The following is a 25,929-nucleotide window of genomic DNA, read 5'->3' on the forward strand; positions in this document are numbered from 1 at the left end:
GCCTCGGATTCACGAACCTATATCATTCATTTATATATTAAAACATAATCTTGTAATCGAATAATTCTATATATTATTATTAACGATATATTTGTTATATTTAATAATTTATAAGTTTCATTATTTATTTATATATTTTCATTTTTATATATAGAAATATTAATATAATTAAGTAATGTAATTTAAATATATTTTTGTGTATGTAATCTTTATTTTTATACTTATAACCTTAACAATATTTTTAAAACCTTTATTTTCATAATCATAGTAATTTTAATAATAATTATTAATAATGATATTGATAATACTAATAATAATAATAATAATAATAATAATAATAATAATAATAATAATAATAATAATAATAATAATAATAATAATAATAATAATAATAATAATAATAATGATAGTAAAAAATGTTACTTTAAATGATAATATTAGTTTTAACAAAAATGACAGGTTTTGAAAATAATGTTACTTTTAGTAATAATGGTAATAATAATAATACTAATACTGATAATAATAATAACTATAATAATTTTATTACTAATGATATTAGTGATAATAATAATAATACTAGTAATAATAATGATATTGTTAAGAATGATATTTATGTTAATACTGATATTTATAATAATAGCAATCTTATTAAGAATGATAATATTAATAATCGTATTACATAATAATAATACTTGTAAATGTAAACATGATAATAATAATTATATTACTAATAAAAACAATAATAATAATAACAATACAATATTAATAACGGTAATAATAATAATAATAATAATAATAATAATAATAATAATAATAATAATAATAATAATAATAATAATAATAATAATAATAATAAAAATAATAATAATAAGACTACCTTTCAAAATAAGCTTTTAAAAAGAATTGCCACAACCCGGGCTCGAACTCAAGACCTCTCATTCTCCAACCACACCCCTAACCATCAAGCTGCCCGTCGTTTTTCTATTTTAATTAATAACTGAAATTTACTTAAAGGTTCTCGGCCCAAATTCCATTCCATTTATTATCGGCCCAATTATGCACAAAGGTTTATGGCCCAACATAAACCAGATTCGGTCCAACAGGAAATGCTATGTCTTGGCCCAACTTTTCACAGCATCTTCTCTTATAAAAAAATTTGTACTAGCCTAGATTCGAAACTAGGATATTTGGCTCCCCAGACAACACCTTTAACCACTATGCCATTTCTACTTTTCTGAATTATGAAGACTTTAATTATATTTAACCTATTAAACTACCTGATTTCATTAACCATTTATTTGTTAAATAAGCTCGATGGAATGTGGAGGTGGGGTTCATCAGACACTACAAACACATTGCTTTTTTACTTTACAACCCATCATCATCATCATACAGCTAATACCAATATCATCTTTGTCATTAATCTTCATTATTTCTTTGCTTAATTTAATGGAAAAAGTAGCGGGTGTACTGCAACAGAAACAAAAAAAATAGCTGCAGTTTTTACGGTTTAAGAGTGGTGACAAGGGTGTTGTGGTTTGCAATGCAAAATAGAAAGATAGATGGGTGGTGTCTATCAATTGAGATTATGATTGTTTTCGTTTATTTGCTCAAGGAACCTAGGAACACACGTAATAATAGTTGGAAGAATTCGATGGTGGTGAAAGAATAAAAACAACAAAAAATACGCGAGTATCAGCAGGCTTTAATGGAGGATTTTTGTGGTGGAAGTTGTCGTTTGAAAATAGGAGAGGGAGAGAGAGTTCGTTAGAGGTAGAAGGTGGCGTTTGGTGTACTCAATAGAACAAACAAAAAAAAAATATATCTTAACAGTCAATTATAGCAATGGTTATGGTTATGATTTAGGTGATATTCTGGGGTTCAGACGATTGGCAACAAACAATACGATTGTGAGGTGAGGTTGGGTTACGGTGTTGTGGAGGTGAAGTGGTTTTGCGAGGTGGATTATGATGGCGGTTTCACGGTGGTTTTGGTTGTTCTCCATCGAAGCAATAGTAGTGACAAAAGGAAATAACATGAAGTGATGTAGGTTCTTCAAATTAGAATAGAGAGAGAGAAGAAGAGAGATGGGAATTGTGAAAGAGAAGGAGCCGGTGGTAGGGTGGTAGTAGGAGGTTGTCTAGGGTGGAGGTTGGTTGTCTCATAATATTGATGGTGGCCGTAAAATGGTGACTAGTGGTGTTCGGTTTCAAGTGGTGGTGAGGTATTTGCGGTTGTGATGGTTTTATGGTTGATGAAACGTGACCGATGGTGTTGGGTGGTTTGGGTCGATTGTTTTGGATAGCAAACAGATACAAAAGAAGTTGTATCCGCAGGTATGTGGTGGTGCTCGAGCTGAAGCAGAAACCGATGAGTAACGAATAACAGGAAGCTGTAGCAGCAGGAGTTTACGGTAGTGGGTGTATGTGTTGGTGGAAGGTATCGTTCTATGATCAAAGATGGTGATTGAGTGATCGGATAAAAGCTCTAGTACAAGCTTCGGTTAGCAATAGCAATAATATCAAATGAAAGTTAATTAAAGTGGTTTATATGTGGTACACTATGGTAGATGCTGTGACGACCCGGAAATTTCCGACCAAATTTAAACTTAATCTCTATATGATTTCGACACGATAAGCAAAGTTTGTAAAGTTGAATCTCAAAATTTTTGGAAAAATTACATTCATGTAATCAATTACCCTTTGACCGTGCTCGACGATTCACGAACATTTATATGTGTATGAATATTATTTGTAAATATATTATAATAATAATATTATTAGTTTAAAAACATAATTAGTATTTAAAATATATATATATATATATATATATATATATATATATATATATATATATATATATATATATATATATATATATATATATATATAAAGTATACTGAATGTATGTATTTAGTTTCGAATTTATTTAGTAAACGATTGCAACACTCGATAGTTATGTAAACAAATCAAGATATAATTATTATACTAATATTACTTTGGTACAATTAGTATTAATCTTAATATCAATATTATTAGTATAGCTATATATAATGTACATAGATATGAAAGGTTATACATTTAAATTGTTACTAAAAATTATTATCCTCATTATTGTTATTACTTCTATTATTTTTATCATATTATTATTATTTTTATCAATATTATCATTATTATTACTAACATAATTATTAACATTATTAATAATAATAATTATTATCATTATTATTATTTGTTATTATTATTAATAGAATTATTATTAATATATTCATATTTACTAATTATGAGCATTAATTATGTACCTAATCAATCCAAATTCTGTTTGAAATCACCATCACACTTTATTTAATTTGTTTTCTGTCTACAATGTGATACCATCGAATCCATAGCAGTTAAGAATTGGAACCAGTTGATTGTAACTATCTGCTTTATTTTTTTTTATTCCCTTAATTGAAAATTCTTGTACTACCTGTCTGAAAAAAATTGCTATACGTCAATTTCACAATCAATTAGGATCAAAGTAACCGTTAAATCATGTACTAAACATATTATTCATACATACACATGGAAATGATAAGAATAGACACTTCATCACTACTACTATGATCTCTCTTCACCTCTCTAAACATCTCATCTCATTCTCTATTATATTACACTTATACATAAACCACTTGAAACTCCTCATGCTTCTTCATTCTCAAAACTCATCCCTCGAGTCACTCATCGATCAACCATAAACACCTTTGATCAACAACCATCGATTTCCATTATCACCACCTTCCATCATTCGCGACTCAACCAAACACCACCCATATCCACCATCAACAAACAATCCATCACTCTATCTTTTGTCCAAACCATAAACACCAAGAACCGCCATTGAGCTCAACAACCATTTGCTACTCGATCCTTATTTCTATCTCTGGTTTGATTAATAACCCCAACCGTTACCCATTTGTTTATCCAGCTATTTTCTGTTTTGATTCAAATGAGCATCAACCACACTTTCATCACCATTATTATATTACAACAAGCAACCATTTAAAAACACCACCTTGTAATCTGCTTTGGCTACTGTCACGTTCATATTTTCTGTTTATGCCAATCGAACCCACTTGAGTTACTACTCATCGAGTTCTGTTGAGAACGAAACCCAAAAACCAATATTTTCCATCACCTAATTTGATTACCAACGAGATAATTGCTACTTGTTTCGTTTTCTGAATCAAACCAAACTCCAACGTATAATATTACTACGAAGCTTTTGTTTATTGTTCGACCATCTTCACTCCCTCTCTTAACCCTTGCAAACAAAGCACCATATTTTTGCTACTGCCATATGGTCTTACTAGGCAACTTTCGAACGACTACAAACCACCTTGAATCACCATTGCAATCAAACCATCATCACCACCCACCTCAACAATATCATCGAGAAACACTGCAGTTACTTTTGTTTTATGATGAAACTATGGTATGATAATGATAAACTAACGAGGTTGAGATGCTACTACCACTGCAACAACATTAACTTCTGTGAAAACAACGAAAATCACCACTGCACTTCTACAACCACTCGCTAGTATTTTTTCTATTTAACCTATTTAATTCACAAATGAAGCATGCGAAAAAGGGATATATACTACTATATGTGGCCAACAATCTTTTTTACCTACTTCCAATTATTCGTTTACTAGTGGGTTAGTGGGAAGGTGTAAAGTAAACCAACTTCCACTAAATGATTAAGATGAAGAGTAGGATAATGAATGATTTGATGATGATGTGTTTGTTGTGCAAAGAAAAAGAGTAGGGAATAGATAATTAATTAAAATGGTTAGGTATTTGAGTGAGGAGAAGTCAGACGCACCATTTGCTATCCCCACATATTCATTTTTAATTGTTACGGATCATTAGAGGGCTAAAAGGATTTATATCATGGGCCGATCGTGTATTAGATTATAATAGATGGGCTTGTGATAGGCCATAACGCGTTTTTTAAGGTGAATTACGAAAGATGATGATGAAAAACGGTTTTGTTTGAGGTAGGATGATAATGTTGATGATCATAAAAGAAACATGGTAAATGAAAAAGGAAAACATAAATATACAGTTAAAAAGATATAGGGTGGGTTTAAATCCGAAATACATAAACAGATTAATGGTTTGGTGGTATTTGTGTGAGCGAGAGGTCACTGGTTCGAGCCCCGGGCTTGGGCATTTTTTTTAGAAAAAGAAGGAGAAGAAGAAGAAGGAAATAGGGTTTTATGGCTTAAAGGGTTTAATGGGCAATTTATGATAAGAAATAAATAAATAGAGGAATGGTTAAGGATATTATTGGGTTAGCGGGACGTCGCGGGTTCAAACCCGGACATGGGCATATTTTCTAGGGCTACTTCCTTGAGGTAGTTATTTATCTATTATTATTATTATTATTATTATTATTATTATTATTATTATTGTCATTATTATTATTATCATTATTAGAAAGATTATCATATTTATCAAAATTATTATTATTACTATCATTATTATTATTTTGACATTAATATTATTATTTTCATATTATCAATATTATTATCATAATAACTATTATTATTATTATTATTGTAAAATAAAACAACTTTTAGTTATTATTATTTTCAATATTATTTTATCAAATAATTATTAGTTATATAAAACTATATTTACTACACATAACATAACTATATTAACACCTTTATAATAAATATTAATAAATATAATTAATAAGGTTATTAATGAAAAATCCAATTAAAATAACAATTAAATCATTAATAATATATAAATTTGTTTGATTACCATTTTATGTGTTAATATATATAAATGATATAGGTTCGTGAATCCTAGGCCAACTTTACATTTGTCCATTGTCGTTATATGTATTTTTACTACAAAATACATTAGGTGAGTTTCATTTGCCTTTTTACCCTTTATATTTTTGGGCTGAGAATACATGCGCAATTTTTATAAATGTTTTACGAAATAGACACAAGTAATCAAAACTACATTATATGGTTGAATGATCGAAGCCGAATATGCCCCTTTTTACTTGGTAACCTAAGAATTAAGGAACATCACTAATTTTGAGAATTAGTGCACGCCTAATTGACGCGAATCCTAAAGATAGATCTATGGGCCCGACGAACCCCATCCAAAGTACCGGATGCTTTAGTACTTCGATGTTTTTTTATCATGTTCGAAGGATTTCCCGGAATGATAGGGGATATTCTTATATGCATCTTGTTAATATCGGTTACTAGGTGTTCAGTCCATATGAATGATTTTTGTCTCTATGCATGGGACGTATGTTTATGAGAAATGGAAATATGAAATCTTGTGGTCTATTAAAATTATGAAATGATTATTTATGATAAACTAATGAACTCACCAACCTTTTGGTTGACACTTGAAAGCATGTTTATTCTCAGGTATAAAAAAAATCTTCCACTGTGCATTTGCTCATATTAGAGATATTACTTGGAGTCATTCATGACATATTTCAAAAAACTTTGCATTCGAGTCGTTGAGTTCATCAAGATTATTATTAAGTCAATTATAGTTGGAGGTATTATGAAATAGTATACTTGCTGTCAACTTTCGATGTAAAGAAAGTTTGTCTTTTAAAAACGAATACAATGTTTGTAAAATGTATCATATAGAGGTCAATTACCTCGCGATGTAATCAACTCTTGTGAATCGTTTATATTGTATATGAACGGGGCATTTCAGATGCAGAGTGAGAAAGAGTAATAAATGGAAGTGATTAGGTGGTGGATGTTACATAATGTTTTAGGTGTGTATATATAAATATATATATATATATATATATAAATATATATATATATATATATATATATATATATATATATATATATATATAAAATTAGATACTCCGTAAACTCTAATCTAACAAATTAATATAATAATATAATATTAACCTTTAATATTCAAAAAGAGGATGAAAACGTGTTAAAGAACTTTTAAGGCACAGTAATATGATTGATATCTCAAGTTCACGGACCAAATTACTGTAATTCTGCCAACAGTTTAAACGGACTATTATTTCGTACTCCGTTGTCTACTCAGTGGCGAATAAAAGTACTCCGAAAAATCCCAAATTTTCAGATTAACTATATTTATTTATTTTGGTCATTATGGTAGAAAATTCAGTCATTAATTATTAAATAAATTTTACATTAATTATGCACTCCCAATCCCAAGTAAAATATAAAAAAATTTAAAATTAAATAAATAGCTCCTAAATACATTTTTACTAAGCCTGTAATTTATAAATCCCATTTTCGAATCACCGTTTCTTTTAAAATAACATAAGTTCCTTTTTAACTCGTTTAATATCTATCAAATGACAATTGAGCGTTACCGTCGTTTATTAAATAACTTCGAAATCACAAAATATATATTCTATATACTTTATTTATATATATATACTCATTAAATATTAATTATTATATATTATATTAATTTTTCAACATTGATTATAACAATTACAATATATAATATTTCTTTTTATAATATACATATATATTTGTATATATATATTTAATTATATGCATATCTATATATTATATATTAAATTAATAATATTAACTATTCTAATATTATTTTATATATTTATTTTCAACAATTAAATCATATATTATTTTAAATAATATATTTCAAATAAAATTATATATATCTATTTACAAATTAGTTGTTCGTGAATCGTCGGGAGTAGTCAAAGGTCAAATGTATACATGAGCACAGTTTACAGTTTTTGAGACTTCAACATTACAGACTTTGCTTATCTTATCGAAATCATATAAAGATTAAGTTTAAATTTTGGTCGGAAATTCCCGGGTCGTCACAATTTTCCCAATACGTTATAAGCCATATAAAAATATGTTTGATGATATGTGAACAACACATTCAAATAGGGTAAAGATTAATTAATTGGATTGCTCATATGCTCATGCATCAAGCATTCAGCCATCAAGCATGATGTACCTGAGTATGATTTTTGTTGTTGTAAATCAACTTTCGATGACGATGCAATTGGTTTCTTTCGTTCAATATTTATAATTGCTTTTAGTTATTGTAGATGTGTTGGATATAATATAATTTATATACTAAAAGTATATTACTATTTCTTTTTAAAATCATATATCTAATTTTGTTGCAAACTATTTAATAGGTGGGATGATATTAAAATGGTCATGAACAAGTGAAGTGCAAGATTTAAGGATGAATGAAGGTATAAATTATTTGGTTTCACAATTCTATGTATGAGCTTTCGGTTTCCTATCCTTTCAATAGATTCTATTTATATGATAATTAATTGGTTAAGAGGCTTTTTTTATGACGTTCTTTTACTGTATATTAAAGCTCCCAAAAAAAAAAACGTTTGTCAACATTTCACATCTCTCATATTTCACATTAGTGAAATTGGGTATTTGTTGTTTAAAATATTAAGAAAATAAATTTGCATATCCTAAAACAATGACACAATATGGTTGTGATTGTACTGCAATCTAATCACATTAGTCAATAACACTCAATTGTTTTGGACGAAGGGTACGAGCACTGAGATTAGCTTTAGATAAAATTCTCATGGAAACATTTCGAACGTGATTGAAGATCTTACCAAACATGATTATGCAACATGACGATTTCCATTTCTACTAATTGAAAAGCATGTGTATAAAAATGTTATATTAATTATATGATGTATTCTTCTTCTTATTCTTTTATATATATATATATATATATATATATATATATATATATATATATATATATATATATATATATATATATATATATATATATATATATATATATATATGAAACAATATTATTATGACTATAGTTCATAATTATAATTATGAATATGATTATGATTAATTATAATAATAATTATTTTTATTATTATTACATTTTAGTTCTAATTTATATAAGTATGATTATTATAGGTGTAATTTTTTTTATTCATGTAAATATATAGATCATGTTTATTTAATTAATTTCCATAAATAATTATATATATATATATATATATATATATATATATATATATATATATATATATATACATACATATGCAATGATATCTATCAATGTAAATATAAAAATGAATAGTTTGAAACTACTGTTATTATCTATGTCGTAGCTTAATTTTAAATTTATGACAACAATATGATAAGGAAAATGAAAACATTGAAAGTAATCATATAATTTATGAGATATAAATTACACTTATTACGAATGAATGTTTATAACTAAATTTAATTAAGGAAAATAAAAAATTAACAGTTATTGAAAATTTTATAACGTTTATTAATAGTTAATTTCATATCAATTGTTATTTAATGTTATGAACCTCCAATTTGGTTCATGTTTATATTTAGAAGTTTTTTTCCATGTATTCCAAGTAATTACTTATTGTCATATATGAAGTTATAAAGAGAGACCTTTAAAAATTCAATGGTAAATTGTAAAGGTAATATATGTTTTAATATTATGAATCGTATTACAATATGTAAGTTTTATAATGTATTTTGGCATCATATGTTAACTCATTTGACCACCTTTAGTAAGCTTTTGTTTATATATAGTTTCATCATACGTTAGTACATATGACCCGAATGTGCAGATTTTTGTAGTGGCAAACAAAACATATGCACAAAAATCCTACTTGACCACTTGCATGATGGGACCAACATCAACTTTCACTTCAAGGTTAATTCCAAGTGTCATACACAAACCGTAAACATATTCGTGCAACGCACGGGCATTGCAACTAGTTAATTCTAATTCTAATACTTACATCATATAATATTTCAAGTTGTATTTCAACTTATTATATCTCTCTCTCTCTCTCTCTCTCTATATATATATATATATATATATATATATATATATATATATATATATATATATATATATATATATATATATATTTACAAGCAATTATTCGTGAATCGTCGAGATTGGTCGAAGGTCAATTGAATATGTGGAAGAGTTCAAATTTTTTGAGACTCAACCTACCAGACTTTGCTTATCGTGTCAAAAATATAATATCGTATCGAGAGTTTGGTTTAAAATTAGTCGAAATTTTCCGGGTCGTCACAGGTTACAATTTCAAAAATTAACGGGTTAAAAGTGTTGAAGTCCAATGTCAATATCTCGACGACGAGAAATCGACGCTCGTCAAGGACGCCAACACAGTGTAGATTTCTCATTCGTCCTAGACGTCAAATTCGAATAACGGCGAAAAAAAGACTATCGACACCCGGTGCTCTAAGATGCTAGATGCCTAAAGAACAAGGTTGCAAAAGACGTGAGACAGGGTCAAGACGGCCGGGTCCTAAAAAAGTCGAGACGGACGTTGACCAAATTTGACTTTTCAATATATAAGTATATAAATGTATATATGTATACATATTTTAAAGCCAAAAACTTTAATCGACTAATTTTTTTTTCCATAATAGTTGTCACCGTTAGTTTATTTTAATACAAAAAGTTTAAACTAAAATACGACAAATTTTACCGATTTTACCTACTTTCTGGCTTTTCCAAATTTTGACCGACTTTGACCCGATTTTTTTCAACTTTGACCCGAATTTTGACCATTGACTGTCATATTATACGGTTTTCTTCGAGACGAGACGAGACGAGGTAGTCACCAAACAATCGTAACGAGCGTCGTAACAGCTTGAGACGGGATCTTTTACAATAGTGCTAAAGAGTAAAGAGTAAAGTCACCATCCTATTTATCTTTTCACAGGGTGTCCTTTTTAAATTACCCGGTTACGATTCAACCCGGATCCAATTCAAAAGTGGAACATACTTTTTATATTTCACCAAAACCCCTCACATCGCGCATATCGGCACGAAACGACAATTCGCAACACCAGTTCATCTTCTTCAAAGGTACCTTGTACACGATCAGTTATTATATGTAGATCTGCATTATTCATTAGATAATTATGTTGTATTCCTTAACCAATCGATCTATACGTATGTTCAGATCTATATGTGTATTTTAAAAATTATAAGATCCTTAGCCATTAGATTTTGCAGATGCATATACGTCTAAATTCGTTCTGTAATTTGTACGAGATCTCATAATTAAATGATGCGTGCCTTCAATTAGAAGTTTATCTGGTCTGTGTAATATTGTATTCATGTAGATTAGCTTATGAACAATTAGGATTTAGGTAAAATTGTTATTTTTCTTTTAAATACACTTCCTATTATTGGTTTCATGGATTTTTATTTTTTTATATTATTGTTGTTCTGGTAGTTAATAATAAATAACTCAGTGTTTGTTGAAATTGAATTTGGATATTGAGGATCTGTTTGTAACATAAAGTTGATAAAATTTGTGAGCATTTGTTGCAAAAAGTTTCATATGCTGGATTAAATGAACATTATAAAACATTGAGTGGAGTGTTTGGGTGGGTTTATTGTATTAACTTATTTGATTACTCTAATATAACAAGCTAGACTAGATATTTAGTGTTTAGATAAGAGTATTTGGCTTAACTTATATGCTTATTGTTAGCAGGATTTTATAAGCTTGAAATAAGCTTAAAATTTTGAGCTTATTTGCTTATAAGCAGTGAGTAATAAATATAAGCCCAGCCAAACACTTTTCGAGCTTATTGTTAGCAGGATTTTTAAGCTCAAAATACACTTTTTATTTTGGTATCGTGGATTTAGGAAGAATGTTGGTTTTCATTGCTTATTTTGAGTGGTGGAAATTGAACCCGACTACAAAGGGTGAAACTAGTGACAGGGGTAAACACTAAAAAATACCTTATTGAGCCAGATGGGCGAGCACCCCCTCCACATAGCCTAAGATCCGGCCCTGCTTATTTTGTCGTGCTTATCTGGGTAAATAATAAGCATGGACCAACGTACTTATTTTATGTTTGTATTCTTTATGAGATTAAGGAGATAAGCAGTTTTTCAGCGGGTGTTTGGATTCGCTTAAAGGCTTTAAAAATAAGCATCAAGTGGATAAACACTGACATAATTAATCCCAGACACCCCCTTAAGTTCGCTTGCTTACCATTTTGCAAATTTTTGTGTGTATCTGTCTATCTGAATATTATAGGGAGTAAGTTTTGGTTTGACATATATATATATATATATATATATATATATATATATATATATATATATATATATATATATATATATATATATATATATACACTAAGATATTGTTAGCAGGATCTTAGTGTTTGGATAAACACTAAGATATTCAATCCCAGACACCCCCTTAGGGATTGCATCACATATATGTCATCTGTTACTCTACTTTTATTATAGGACTGATTAATGAACATTAGTAAGAAACATGATATAAGCATATTAGATACCATCGAATGCTTTCTTAGAGATATAACTACAAACATCCCCATAAGTTGAATTACTGTTGATTTCATATGTAGATCGTGCATCCTATTGAGGTTAGCATACTTCTCAAAAGTCCAAACTATAAAAGCGATTGTAGATTCAATTTATCGATCAGATAATACGATCTTCCCCTTAGTGTTATATGTGTTTAAATGTTTAATTAATAATCTAAAACGTGGCTTGGTATTATAGTTTGTGCCCGTGATAGAGATGGGAGGCATTTGTTTTTATTTTTTAAAATCAAAACCTTAAATTCTATCAAACCTTATTTTTTCTTTCAGTTATTCAGTTGTTTTAAAATCTCGAATCTTCTGGAACTGTAGGATTAACAAAATATAGCAAGGTGGTAGAAAATCATGCCTAAGCAAAAGATCGAAACGGGACACACCGACATCATCCATGATGTCAGCATGGATTATTATGGAAAACGGGTTGCATCTGCCTCATCTGATGCCACTGTCAAGATAAGCAGTTTGAACTCACAGCACCTTGCGACGCTTTCCGGTCATAATGGGCCTGTTTGGCAAGCTGTTTGGGCCCACCCCAAATTCGGATCACTTCTCGCATCATGTTCATACGATGGCACTGTAATCATTTGGAAAGAAAGTTCTTTAAACAACTGGACACCAACTGATACCTTCAATGATCACAAATCATCTGTAAACTCGATTGCGTGGGCCCCTCACGAGCTCGGTCTTTGCTTGGCATGTGGGTCTTCCGACGGGAATATTTCAGTCCACACCGCCAGGTCTGACGGTGGTTGGGACACCACAAGGATAGACCAAGCTCACCCTGTTGGTGTAACCTCTATTACGTGGGCCCCTTCGATGGAACCTGGGTCACTAATCGGGTCGGGTGAGTTTGACCCAGTTCAGAAACTGGCTTATGGTGGTAATGATAACACCGTGAAAATCTGGAAATTTTCTAATGGTGAATGGAAATTGGACTGCCTTTCGGCTCTTAAAATGCATACTGATTTGGTTAGGGATGTGGCGTGGGCTCCTAATTTGGGCCTTCCTATGTCCACAATTGCAAGCGGTTCACAGGATGGTACAGTTGTAATATGGACTGGGGAAAAAGAAGGTAAGCAATGGAAGGGTAAAGCGTTAAATGACTTTAAAGCCCCTGTTTGGAGGGTCTCGTGGTCTCTTACTGGGAACCTGCTGGCTGTTGCTTCTGGGGACGATAACGTCACTTTATGGAAAGAAGCTGCTGATGGAGAATGGCAAGAAGTATCGAGTGTTGAATAATTTCTTATTTTCTGGAGCATACATCATTTTTGAGTGTATTTTGTATTTGACTTTTTATGAATTTGATGTTGTTTTGAATTTGTTAATGATAATAATTATCAGAATACTTGCTTAGCATTTGTTAGATGGAACAAAAATGATAACAATGCTTATTTGTTTACTGTGTTATATTCTTTCTCAAATGTGTTAGGTTTTTGAGTGTTGGACAGGGTTCTTAGTTATTGCAATAGCCGCAGTGTTATGTAGATAACAATGCAGCTATTGATTGTGATCCTACACCAAGAATGTAAAACAACTCAAAACTACATCTCAAATGATTGTTTCTTTGAAGACTATTCGTTTTTTAAAACCGTTTCTCAAATGTTTGGGGGGCCACATCCCCTCTATGTCTCCACTGAGTACTGCACTACCGCCACTGCATAGACTGGTTAAATATAGACCGGTTAGTCGTTGATGGGTTAAAATGGGCTGTCTCCTAAACGGGTCGGGTTAGTTCTTATATAATACATATGTTTTCGAAGAGTCCTTAAGCATTAAAATACAGTTTTGGCAAATTTGAACCTGCTTGATCCATTTGACATGTTTCTTTAAATCTACTTCTTTATATTACCCGTTAGAGATGAAATGGAAACTAAATCAGCCCGATCAACAAGTATATGGGTTGATATTGACACCTGTTAATTACTAATTACTAATACTTTATATATAACCTCTCAATTTCTATCGACAATAAACAGAGAATCCGTAACCGTCATCCACAGTGGCGGATCTAGGATTAGTAGTGACTGGTTAAAAATAAAAAACAAAATTCTACTAGATGTCTTATTTCAGTGGTGTCACTCATAAAAATTTACACTATCCAGTGGTGTCAAAAATTAAAAACTCAAAAAATTTCCCACTACATCGCGTATTTCAGTGGTGTCCCGTGCTATCACTCGTTACTTAATAGGTCCGCCCCTGGTCATCCATCAACGGCTAGTCGTCTTCATCTTTGTACCTAAAATTTTTACAAATAACGCATAGTAATAATCGGTGACTTAACACAAACCCTAGGCAACGATTAGAGATAAAGAAAATATCGAAAGAGAATATACGAAAGTGGAAAGTGTGAAAGAAACGATTGGAACCCTAACACTTACTTTTAGCCACAACAAACGAAGAAACATGAGACGATGGAGAAAGACGATGAAGTAGGAGTGGCGGTGCTGGTGGTATCCGGCGGCGCCGGCGGTAAATGCAGCGGCGATGATGGCGGTAGCAGAGGTGATTGTGCTAAGGCTGCCTTACCTGGTAACTTTTATTTGTTGATGGTCTCAGTGGTGTCTCAACTAAACTATCGAACACCACAACTTTACCATCATAAAAAAATTTGGGCACTTGATCTTTGACTCATCAAAGTCAGATGCCATAAGCTACCCTAATCCAAAACCTCAACATTATAGTGTATACCAATAAGCAAGGGATCCCAATAAAATGTCCCATCCCATTCGCCAATCGCCATATATAGCTGCTTGGTTTCAGAGTAACACCCAAACAACAAAAATACAATGTATAACCCGAAGATGGGCATTTTTAAGAAACACATTGCAACTTTAAGAAAATCATACATTCAGAGTGTAATTACTAAACTGTTTATAACAGCATAATCTTAAACAGCGCAGACCTGTGGCAAAACTGATTGCAACTGCCTCAATATGTCCAGTCATTGATTGTGATTTCATTCTGATGGTTTTAGATTTTTCAGTAGAGTCATCGGGCCAATTAGTTTTAACAATATTCATCATCATCATCATCATCATCATCATCATCATCATCATCATCATCATCATCATCATCATCATCATCATCATCATCTGTACTTTGGCGGTTTGGCCATTATTTGCATAGCGAATAACTAATTTACAGAGAATCGCACGTATAGAAGGACCCAATTTAATTTACAATTGATCTTAACGTTAATACAGAAGGACCCAATTTAATTCATGAAAACACTACAAATTGTGGCAATCCTTTAAAATACTGTCAATCTGATGAGGCCTAAGCTAGCGTCACAGTTTATCCCAGACTCGGAAACGTTTTGGAAAAAGAATCACAACTTGTAGTTCGTTCAGAATGATTCATGCCAAAAACATGGCTCGGTATATACATAAAACCAAACAACTGGTTGGGCCTAAAGCTAAAACAATGAAGACGGAGACTAATTCCAAATCATCAAGGTCGACTAGTAGGAGCAATAACATAAACTTATCAGAAGACGCAATAAATTTCAAGGAATTTGGTGAGCAACTTGGATTTCGTTGGGATGAACCAACCAATTATTAAGGTAGGGTTCTCTCATGCATTTAAAACCTAATCATGAAGATCCTTTCGCTTAATATTCATGGATTTAGTATAAACAAAATCGATGTGAGAACAGATTGGTTCAATAAATTGTGAGCATCCGAGAATCCCATAGTCGCATGGATACAGAAAGATGCAGTATGTAGCACAGGAGGATAGTTACTCCGTATTAATTTGGGATCCAAACATATTTCTAGTTAATCAGGCACTTGAGAGTGAGTTTTTCATTGCCTCTTATCCTTGTATTTTATGTCACATCTATTGATATTCAGGCAAGGTGTCTGGCAGTTTACTTTATTTTGGTGCTCCATCATATAAACTAGATAAATTCCGGCCACTGCGGCTAGATGTAGGTGCGTTAACAGTGATAACAGCCATTGTTGCTTAATAACATTGATATAGCTACATTTACAAAATTGCTACATCGTTGATAATAACATGCTTAGGATCGATTTTCGAGGTACATTTACAAAGTGCCTTCATAGTATATGATATAGCTAATTCCCAGTGACATTTACATTTACATTTGTAGTTCCTGGTTATGCCCTGGTTGGCATCTCCTGGTTGGCATCTCCTGCTTTTTTATTTTCACCGTGCCGCTGCTTTCTGCAACTACAATAAGGTAGGTATATGCTATTAGTATGCGTATGAAATGATTATTGTTATTTGGTATATACTTATTACTTACTGTTTGTTACATTGTTTGAAATAGTGTCCATTTTTATATCTTCTCTTCCAACGGTCTTTTCCGCAACTGAATTCTGTAATTAGCATATATTTAGTTCTTAAACCTTAACAAATGAGTTTATTACCCACGGACAATAAAGTTTTTGATCATCCAAAAGCATTACATAGCTGACTCCAGCTACCGGGTGTTTATGAATGGGGTTGTCCCTATGTATTCTTACTCTTTGATACATTAGAGAGAGATACCTCCGTATCCTCAGGCAGTCTTTGGTAACTTCGTGATGAAATCCATGGTAATACCATCCCATTTCCATTCTGGGATTTCTGGTTGTTGAAGTAACCCTGACGGCTTCTGGTGTTCAGCTTTGACTTTGGAACAAGTTAAACATTCCCCAACATATGTTGCAACGTCTGTCTTTAAATTAGGCCACCAATAATGTGTCTTAAGATCTTGGTACATCTTTCCAACTCCAGGATGTATCGAGTATCTTGTCTTATGTGCCTCATTCAATATCAACTTCTTTAATCCACCCAACTTCGGTACCCAAATACGGTTTGCAAAATATCGAATTCCATCTTCCCGTATAACGAGTTGCTTCTCATACTTCTTCATTATTTCATTTCCTATATTTTCTTTAGTAAGTGCTTCTCGTTGAGCCTCTTTGATTTGTGAGTTGAGATTCATGCGAATTTTTATGTTCATTGCTCGTACTCGAATTGGTTCTCGTTCCTTTCTGCTTAAAGCGTCAGCCACCACATTCGCTTTCCCGGGATGATAACGAATTTCACAGTCATAGTCGTTTATTAACTCGACCCACCTACGTTGCCTCATGTTCAGCTGTTTCTGATCAAAAATATGTTGAAGGCTTTTATGATCAGTAAACACAGTGCATTTAACCCCATACAAGTAGTGTCTCCATATCTTCAATGCAAACACGACTGCTCCCAGTTCTAGATCATGCGTCGTATAATTCCGCTCGTGAATCTTTAATTGTCGGGATGCGTATGCAATAACTTTCTTTCGTTGCATAAGAACACAACCAAAACCTTGTCGCGAAGCATCACAATATATTTCAAAATCATCGTTCCCTTCAGGTAACGATAAGATAGGCGCCGTAGTTAACTTCTTTTTCAGTAATTGAAATGCACTCTCCTGCTCAGAAGTCCATTCATATTTCTTCCCTTTTTGCGTTAACGCTGTCAACGGCTTAGCTATTCGGGAAAAATCTTGAATAAACCTTCTATAATAACCGGCTAAACCCAAAAATTGGCGTATCTGCATTGGTGTCTTAGGAGTCTCCCATTTTTCAATGGCTTCAATTTTTGCTGGATCAACCTGAATTCCTTTGCTACTAACAACGTGGCCAAGAAATTGCACTTCTTTCAACCAGAAAGCACATTTAGAAAATTTAGCATATAGCTGTTCTTTTCTTAACAACTCTAATATCAACCTTAAATGCTGCTCATGCTCTTGCTCACTCTTGGAATAGATAAGAATATCATCAATGAAAACGATAACAAACTTATCTAAATATGGACTACAAACTCGATTCATGAGGTCCATGAATACAGCTGGCGCATTCGTCAATCCAAACGGCATGGCCAAAAATTCGTAATGACCGTAGCGTGTCCGAAAAGCAGTTTTCGGTATATCTTCTTCTTTGACACGTAATTGATGATAGCCCGATCTTAGGTCAATTTTCGAGTACACACATGATCCTTGGAGTTGATCAAATAAGTCGTCAATTCTCGGTAGTGGATACCGATTCTTGATAGTTAACTTATTTAATTCACGATAATCTATACACATTCGGAAAGATCCATCTTTCTTCTTGACGAATAAAATTGGAGCTCCCCACGGTGAAGTACTTGGTCGTATGAATCCACGATCCAGTAATTCTTTTAACTGACTCTGAAGTTCTTTTAACTCGGACGGTGCAAGTCTATATGGAGCACGGGCAACCGGTGCAGCTCCTGGTACAAGATCTATTTGAAATTCTACAGATCTAAATGGAGGTAATTCCGGCAACTCTTCCGGAAATACTTCAGGAAAATCTCTTGCCACAGGCACGTCATTGATGCACTTCTCTTTTTCTTTCTTTTCGACTGTGCATCAATGACGTGCCTGTGGCAAGAGATTTTCCTGAAGTATTTCCGGAAGAGTTGCCGGGATTACCTCCATTTAGATCTGTAGAATTTCAAATAGATCTTGTACCAGGAGTTGCACCGGTTGCCCGTGCTCCATATAGACTTGCACCGTCCGAGTTAAAAGAACTTCAGAGTCAGTTAAAAGAATTACTGGATCGCGGATTCATACGACCAAGTACTTCACCGTGAGGAGCTCCAATTTTATTCGTCAAGAAGAAAGACGGATCTTTCCGAATGTGTATAGATTATCGTGAATTAAATAAGTTAACTATCAAGAATCGGTATCCACTACCGAGAATTGACGACTTATTTGATCAACTCCAAGGATCATGTGTGTACTCGAAAATTGACCTAAGATCGGGCTATCATCAATTACGTGTCAAAGAAGAAGATATACCGAAAACTGCTTTTCGGACACGCTACGGTCATTACGAATTTTTGGTCATGCCGTTTGGATTGACGAATGCGCCAGCTGTATTCATGGACCTCATGAATCGAGTTTGTAGTCCATATTTAGATAAGTTTGTTATCGTTTTCATTGATGATATTCTTATCTATTCCAAGAGTGAGCAAGAGCATGAGCAGCATTTAAGCTTGATATTAGAGTTGTTAAGAAAAGAACAGCTATATGCTAAATTTTCTAAATGTGCTTTCTGGTTGAAAGAAGTGCAATTTCTTGGCCACGTTGTTAGTAGCAAAGGAATTCAGGTTGATCCAGCAAAAATTGAAGCCATTGAAAAATGGGAGACTCCTAAGACACCAATGCAGATACGCCAATTTTTGGGTTTAGCCGGTTATTATAGAAGGTTTATTCAAGATTTTTCCCGAATAGCTAAGCCGTTGACAGCGTTAACGCAAAAAGGGAAGAAATATGAATGGACTTCTGAGCAGGAGAGTGCATTTCAATTACTGAAAAAGAAGTTAACTACGGCGCCTATCTTATCGTTACCTGAAGGGAACGATGATTTTGAAATATATTGTGATGCTTCGCGACAAGGTTTTGGTTGTGTTCTTATGCAACGAAAGAAAGTTATTGCATACGCATCCCGACAATTAAAGATTCACGAGCGGAATTATACGACGCATGATCTAGAACTGGGAGCAGTCGTGTTTGCATTGAAGATATGGAGACACTACTTGTATGGGGTTAAATGCACTGTGTTTACTGATCATAAAAGCCTTCAACATATTTTTGATCAGAAACAGCTGAACATGAGGCAACGTAGGTGGGTCGAGTTAATAAACGACTATGACTGTGAAATTCGTTATCATCCCGGGAAAGCGAATGTGGTGGCTGACGCTTTAAGCAGAAAGGAACGAGAACCAATTCGAGTACGAGCAATGAACATAAAAATTCGCATGAATCTCAACTCACAAATCAAAGAGGCTCAACGAGAAGCACTTACTAAAGAAAATATAGGAAATGAAATAATGAAGAAGTATGAGAAGCAACTCGTTATACGGGAAGATGGAATTCGATATTTTGCAAACCGTATTTGGGTACCGAAGTTGGGTGGATTAAGGAAGTTGATATTGAATGAGGCACATAAGACAAGATACTCGATACATCCTGGAGTTGGAAAGATGTACCAAGATCTTAAGACACATTATTGGTGGCCTAATTTAAAGACAGACGTTGCAACATATGTTGGGGAATGTTTAACTTGTTCCAAAGTCAAAGCTGAACACCAGAAGCCGTCAGGGTTACTTCAACAACCAGAAATCCCAGAATGGAAATGGGATGGTATTACCATGGATTTCATCACGAAGTTACCAAAGACTGCCTGGGGATACGACACCATTTGGGTGATTGTTGATCGTCTCACCAAGTCTGCACATTTCTTGCCTATAAAGGAAACGGATAGAATGGAGAAACTATTACGATTGTATATAAAGGAAGTTGTTTCAAGGCATGGAATACCTATTTCCATTATATCCGATCGTGATAGTAGATTTACATCAAAGTTCTGGCAATCACTACAGGAGGCCCTAGGAATGAAATGTCCCGTTCTTATTGATTAAAAACGTTCCATATTAATTGATTTCGTTGCGAGGTTTTGACCTCTATATGAGACGTTTTTCAAAGACTGCATTCATTTTAAAACAAACCATAACCTTTATTTCATCAATAAAGGTTTAAAAAGCTTTAAGTAGATTATCAAATAATGATAATCTAAAATATCCTGTTTACACATGACCATTACATAATGGTTTACAATACAAATATGTTACAACAAAATAAGTTTCTTGAATGCAGTTTTTACACAATATCATACAAGCATGGACTCCAAATCTCGTCCTTATTTAAGTATGCGACAGCGGAAGCTCTTAATAATCACCTGAGAATAAACATGCTTAAAACGTCAACAAAAATGTTGGTGAGTTATAGGTTTAACCTATATATATCAAATCATAATAATAGACCACAAGATTTCATATTTCAATACACATCCCATACATAGAGATAAAAATCATTCATATGGTGAACACCTGGTAACCGACATTAACAAGATGCATATATAAGAATATCCCCATCATTCCGGGACACCCTTCGGATATGATATAAATTTCGAAGTACTAAAGCATCCGGTACTTTGGATGGGGTTTGTTAGGCCCAATAGATCTATCTTTAGGATTCGCGTCAATTAGGGTGTCTGTTCCCTAATTCTCAGATTACCAGACTTAATAAAAAGGGGCATATTCGATTTCAATAATTCAACCATAGAATGTAGTTTCACGTACTTGTGTCTATTTTGTAAATCATTTATAAAACCTGCATGTATTCTCATCCCAAAAATATTAGATTTTAAAAGTGGGACTATAACTCACTTTCACAGATTTTTACTTCGTCGGGAAGTAAGACTTGGCCACTGGTTGATTCACGAACCTATAACAATATATACATATATATCAAAGTATGTTAAAAATATATTTACAACACTTTTAATATATTTTGATGTTTTAAGTTTATTAAGTCAGCTGTCCTCGTTAGTAACCTACAACTAGTTGTCCACAGTTAGATGTACAGAAATAAATCGATAAATATTATCTTGAATCAATCCATGACCCAGTGTATACGTATCTCAGTATTGATCACAACTCAAACTATATATATTTTGGAATCAACCTCAACCCTGTATAGCTAACTCCAACATTCACATATAGAGTGTCTATGGTTGTTCCGAAATATATATAGATGTGTCGACATGATAGGTCGAAACATTGTATACGTGTCTATGGTATCTCAAGATTACATAATATACAATACAAGTTGATTAAGTTATGGTTGGAATAGATTTGTTACCAATTTTCACGTAGCTAAAATGAGAAAAATTATCCAATCTTGTTTTACCCATAACTTCTTCATTTTAAATCCGTTTTGAGTGAATCAAATTGCTATGGTTTCATATTGAACTCTATTTTATGAATCTAAACAGAAAAAGTATAGGTTTATAGTCGGAAAAATAAGTTGCAAGTCGTTTTTGTAAAGGTAGTCATTTCAGTCGAAAGAACGACGTCTAGATGACCATTTTAGAAAACATACTTCCACTTTGAGTTTAACCATAATTTTTGGATATAGTTTCATGTTCATAATAAAAATCATTTTCTCAGAATAACAACTTTTAAATCAAAGTTTATCATAGTTTTTAATTAACTAACCCAAAACAGCCCGCGGTGTTACTACGACGGCGTAAATCCGGTTTTACGGTGTTTTTCGTGTTTCCAGGTTTTAAATCATTAAGTTAGCATATCATATAGATATAGAACATGTGTTTAGTTGATTTTAAAAGTCAAGTTAGAAGGATTAACTTTTGTTTGCGAACAAGTTTAGAATTAACTAAACTATGTTCTAGTGATTACAAGTTTAAACCTTCGAATAAGATAGCTTTATATGTATGAATCGAATGATGTTATGAACATCATTACTACCTTAAGTTCCTTGGATGAACCTACTGGAAAAGAGAAAAATGGATCTAGCTTCAATGGATCCTTGGATGGCTCAAAGTTCTTGAAGCAAAATCATGACACGAAAACAAGTTCAAGTAAGATCATCACTTGAAATAAGATTGTTATAGTTATAGAAATTGAACCAAAGTTTGAATATGATTATTACCTTGTCTTAGAATGATAACCTACTGTAAGAAACAAAGATTTCTTGAGGTTGGATGATCACCTTACAAGATTGGAAGTGAGCTAGCAATCTTGAAAGTATTCTTGATTTTATGAAACTAGAACTTTTGAAATTTATGAAGAACACTTAGAACTTGAAGATAGAACTTGAGAGAGATCAATTAGATGAAGAAAATTGAAGAATGAAAGTGTTTGTAGGTGTTTTTGGTCGTTGGTGTATGGATTAGATATAAAGGATATGTAATTTTGTTTTCATGTAAATAAGTCATGAATGATTACTCATATTTTTGTAATTTTATGAGATATTTCATGCTAGTTGCCAAATGATGGTTCCCACATGTGTTAGGTGACTCACATGGGCTGCTAAAAGCTGATCATTGGAGTGTATATACCAATAGTACATACATCTAAAAGCTGTGTATTGTACGAGTACGAATACGGGTGCATACGAGTAGAATTGTTGATGAAACTGAACGATGATGTAATTGTAAGCATTTTTGTTAAGTAGAAGTATTTTGATAAGTGTCTTGAAGTCTTTCAAAAGTGTATGAATACATATTAAAACACTACATGTATATACATTTTAACTGAGTCGTTAAGTCATCGTTAGTCGTTACATGTAAATGTTGTTTTGAAACCTTTAGGTTAACGATCTTGTTAAATGTTGTTAACCCAATGTTTATAATATTAAAAGAGATTTTAAATTATTATATTATCATGATATTATGATGTACGAATATCTCTTAATATGATATATATACATTAAATGTCGTTACAACGATAATCGTTACATATATGTCTCGTTTCAAAATCATTAAGTTAGTAGTCTTGTTTTTACATATGTAGTTCATTGTTAATATACTTAATGATATGTTTACATATCATAATATCATGTTAACTATATATATAACCATATATATGTCATCATATAGTTTTTACAAGTTTTAACGTTCGTGAATCACCGGTCAACTTGGGTGGTCAATTGTCTATATGAAACCTATTTCAATTAATCAAGTCTTAACAAGTTTGATTGCTTAACATGTTGGAAACATTTAATCATGTAAATATCAATCTCAATTAATATATATAAACATGGAAAAGTTCGGGTCACTACAGTACCTACCCGTTAAATAAATTTCGTCCCGAAATTTTAAGCTGTTGATGGTGTTGACGAATCTTCTGGAAATAGATGCGGGTATTTCTTCTTCATCTGATCTTCACGCTCCCAGGTGAACTCGGGTCCTCTACGAGCATTCCATCGAACCTTAACAATTTTTATCTTGTTTTGCTTAAGTCTTTTAACCTCACGATCCATTATTTCGACGGGTTCTTCGATGAATTGAAGTTTTTCGTTGATTTGGATTTCATCTAACGGAATAGTGAGATCTTCTTTAGCAAAACATTTCTTCAAATTCGAGACGTGGAAAGTGTTATGTACAGCCGCGAGTTGTTGAGGTAACTCAAGTCGGTAAGCTACTGGTCCGACACGATCAATAATCTTGAATGGTCCAATATACCTTGGATTTAATTTCCCTCGTTTACCAAATCGAACAACGCCTTTCCAAGGTGCAACTTTAAGCATGACCATCTCTCCAATTTCAAATTCTATATCTTTTCTTTTAATGTCAGCGTAGCTCTTTTGTCGACTTTGGGCGGTTTTCAACCGTTGTTGAATTTGGATGATCTTCTCGGTAGTTTCTTGTATAATCTCCGGACCCGTAATCTGTCTATCCCCCACTTCACTCCAACAAATCGGAGACCTGCACTTTCTACCATAAAGTGCTTCAAACGGTGCCATCTCAATGCTTGAATGGTAGCTGTTGTTGTAGGAAAATTCTGCTAACGGTAGATGTCGATCCCAACTGTTTCCAAAATCAATAACACATGCTCGTAGCATGTCTTCAAGCGTTTGTATCGTCCTTTCGCTCTGCCCATCAGTTTGTGGATGATAGGCAGTACTCATGTCTAGACGAGTTCCTAATGCTTGCTGTAATGTCTGCCAGAATCTTGAAATAAATCTGCCATCCCTATCAGAGATAATAGAGATTGGTATTCCATGTCTGGAGATGACTTCCTTCAAATACAGTCGTGCTAACTTCTCCATCTTGTCATCTTCTCTTATTGGCAGGAAGTGTGCTGATTTGGTGAGACGATCAACTATTACCCAAATAGTATCAAAACCACTTGCAGTCCTTGGCAATTTAGTGATGAAATCCATGGTAATGTTTTCCCATTTCCATTCTGGGATTTCGGGTTGTTGAAGTAGACCTGATGGTTTCTGATGCTCAGCTTTGACTTTAGAACACGTCAAACATTCTCCTACGTATTTAGCAACATCGGCTTTCATACCCGGCCACCAAAAATGTTTCTTGAGATCCTTGTACATCTTCCCCGTTCCAGGATGTATTGAGTATCTGGTTTTATGAGCTTCTCTAAGTACCATTTCTCTCATATCTCCAAATTTTGGTACCCAAATCCTTTCAGCCCTATACCGGGTTCCGTCTTCCCGAATATTAAGATGCTTCTCCGATCCTTTGGGTATTTCATCCTTTAAATTTCCCTCTTTTAAAACTCCTTGTTGCGCCTCCTTTATTTGAGTAGTAAGGTTATTATGAATCATTATATTCATAGATTTTACTCGAATGGGTTCTCTGTCCTTCCTGCTCAAGGCATCGGCTACCACATTTGCCTTCCCCGGGTGGTAACGAATCTCAAAGTCGTAATCATTCAATAATTCAATCCACCTACGCTGCCTCATATTCAGTTGTTTCTGATTAAATATGTGTTGAAGACTTTTGTGGTCGGTATATATAATACTTTTGACCCCATATAAGTAGTGCCTCCAAGTCTTTAATGCAAAAACAACCGCGCCTAATTCCAAATCATGCGTCGTATAATTTTGTTCGTGAATCTTCAATTGTCTAGACGCATAA

The 25,929-nt window shown here is 32.8% G+C and overlaps 1 protein-coding gene and 1 long non-coding RNA gene across 2 annotated transcripts in view; one reads left to right on the forward strand and one right to left on the reverse strand.

Annotated features, from left to right (window-relative positions):
* Positions 1-10,827: 10,827 nt before the first annotated feature.
* On the forward strand, positions 10,828-13,850 carry LOC139863507 (protein transport protein SEC13 homolog A-like). Its single transcript, XM_071852135.1, has 2 exons — positions 10,828-10,946; positions 12,764-13,850. Exon 2 carries the CDS (start codon positions 12,797-12,799, stop codon positions 13,688-13,690), a length of 894 nt encoding a protein of 297 aa, XP_071708236.1. The 5' UTR covers positions 10,828-10,946; positions 12,764-12,796; the 3' UTR covers positions 13,691-13,850.
* Positions 13,851-16,417: 2,567 nt separating this feature from the next.
* Positions 16,418-25,929, reverse strand: part of LOC139863515 (uncharacterized) — a 52,367-nt gene continuing 42,855 nt past the window's right edge. The window contains exons 4-5 of the long non-coding RNA XR_011764428.1: positions 16,719-16,791; positions 16,418-16,642 (exon numbers count right to left, since the gene is read on the reverse strand). This is a non-coding gene — a long non-coding RNA (uncharacterized lncRNA). The remainder of the gene's footprint in view (positions 16,643-16,718; positions 16,792-25,929) is intronic.

Source organism: Rutidosis leptorrhynchoides, chromosome 1, assembly GCF_046630445.1.
Source record: "Rutidosis leptorrhynchoides isolate AG116_Rl617_1_P2 chromosome 1, CSIRO_AGI_Rlap_v1, whole genome shotgun sequence".
NCBI lineage: Eukaryota > Viridiplantae > Streptophyta > Magnoliopsida > Asterales > Asteraceae > Rutidosis > Rutidosis leptorrhynchoides.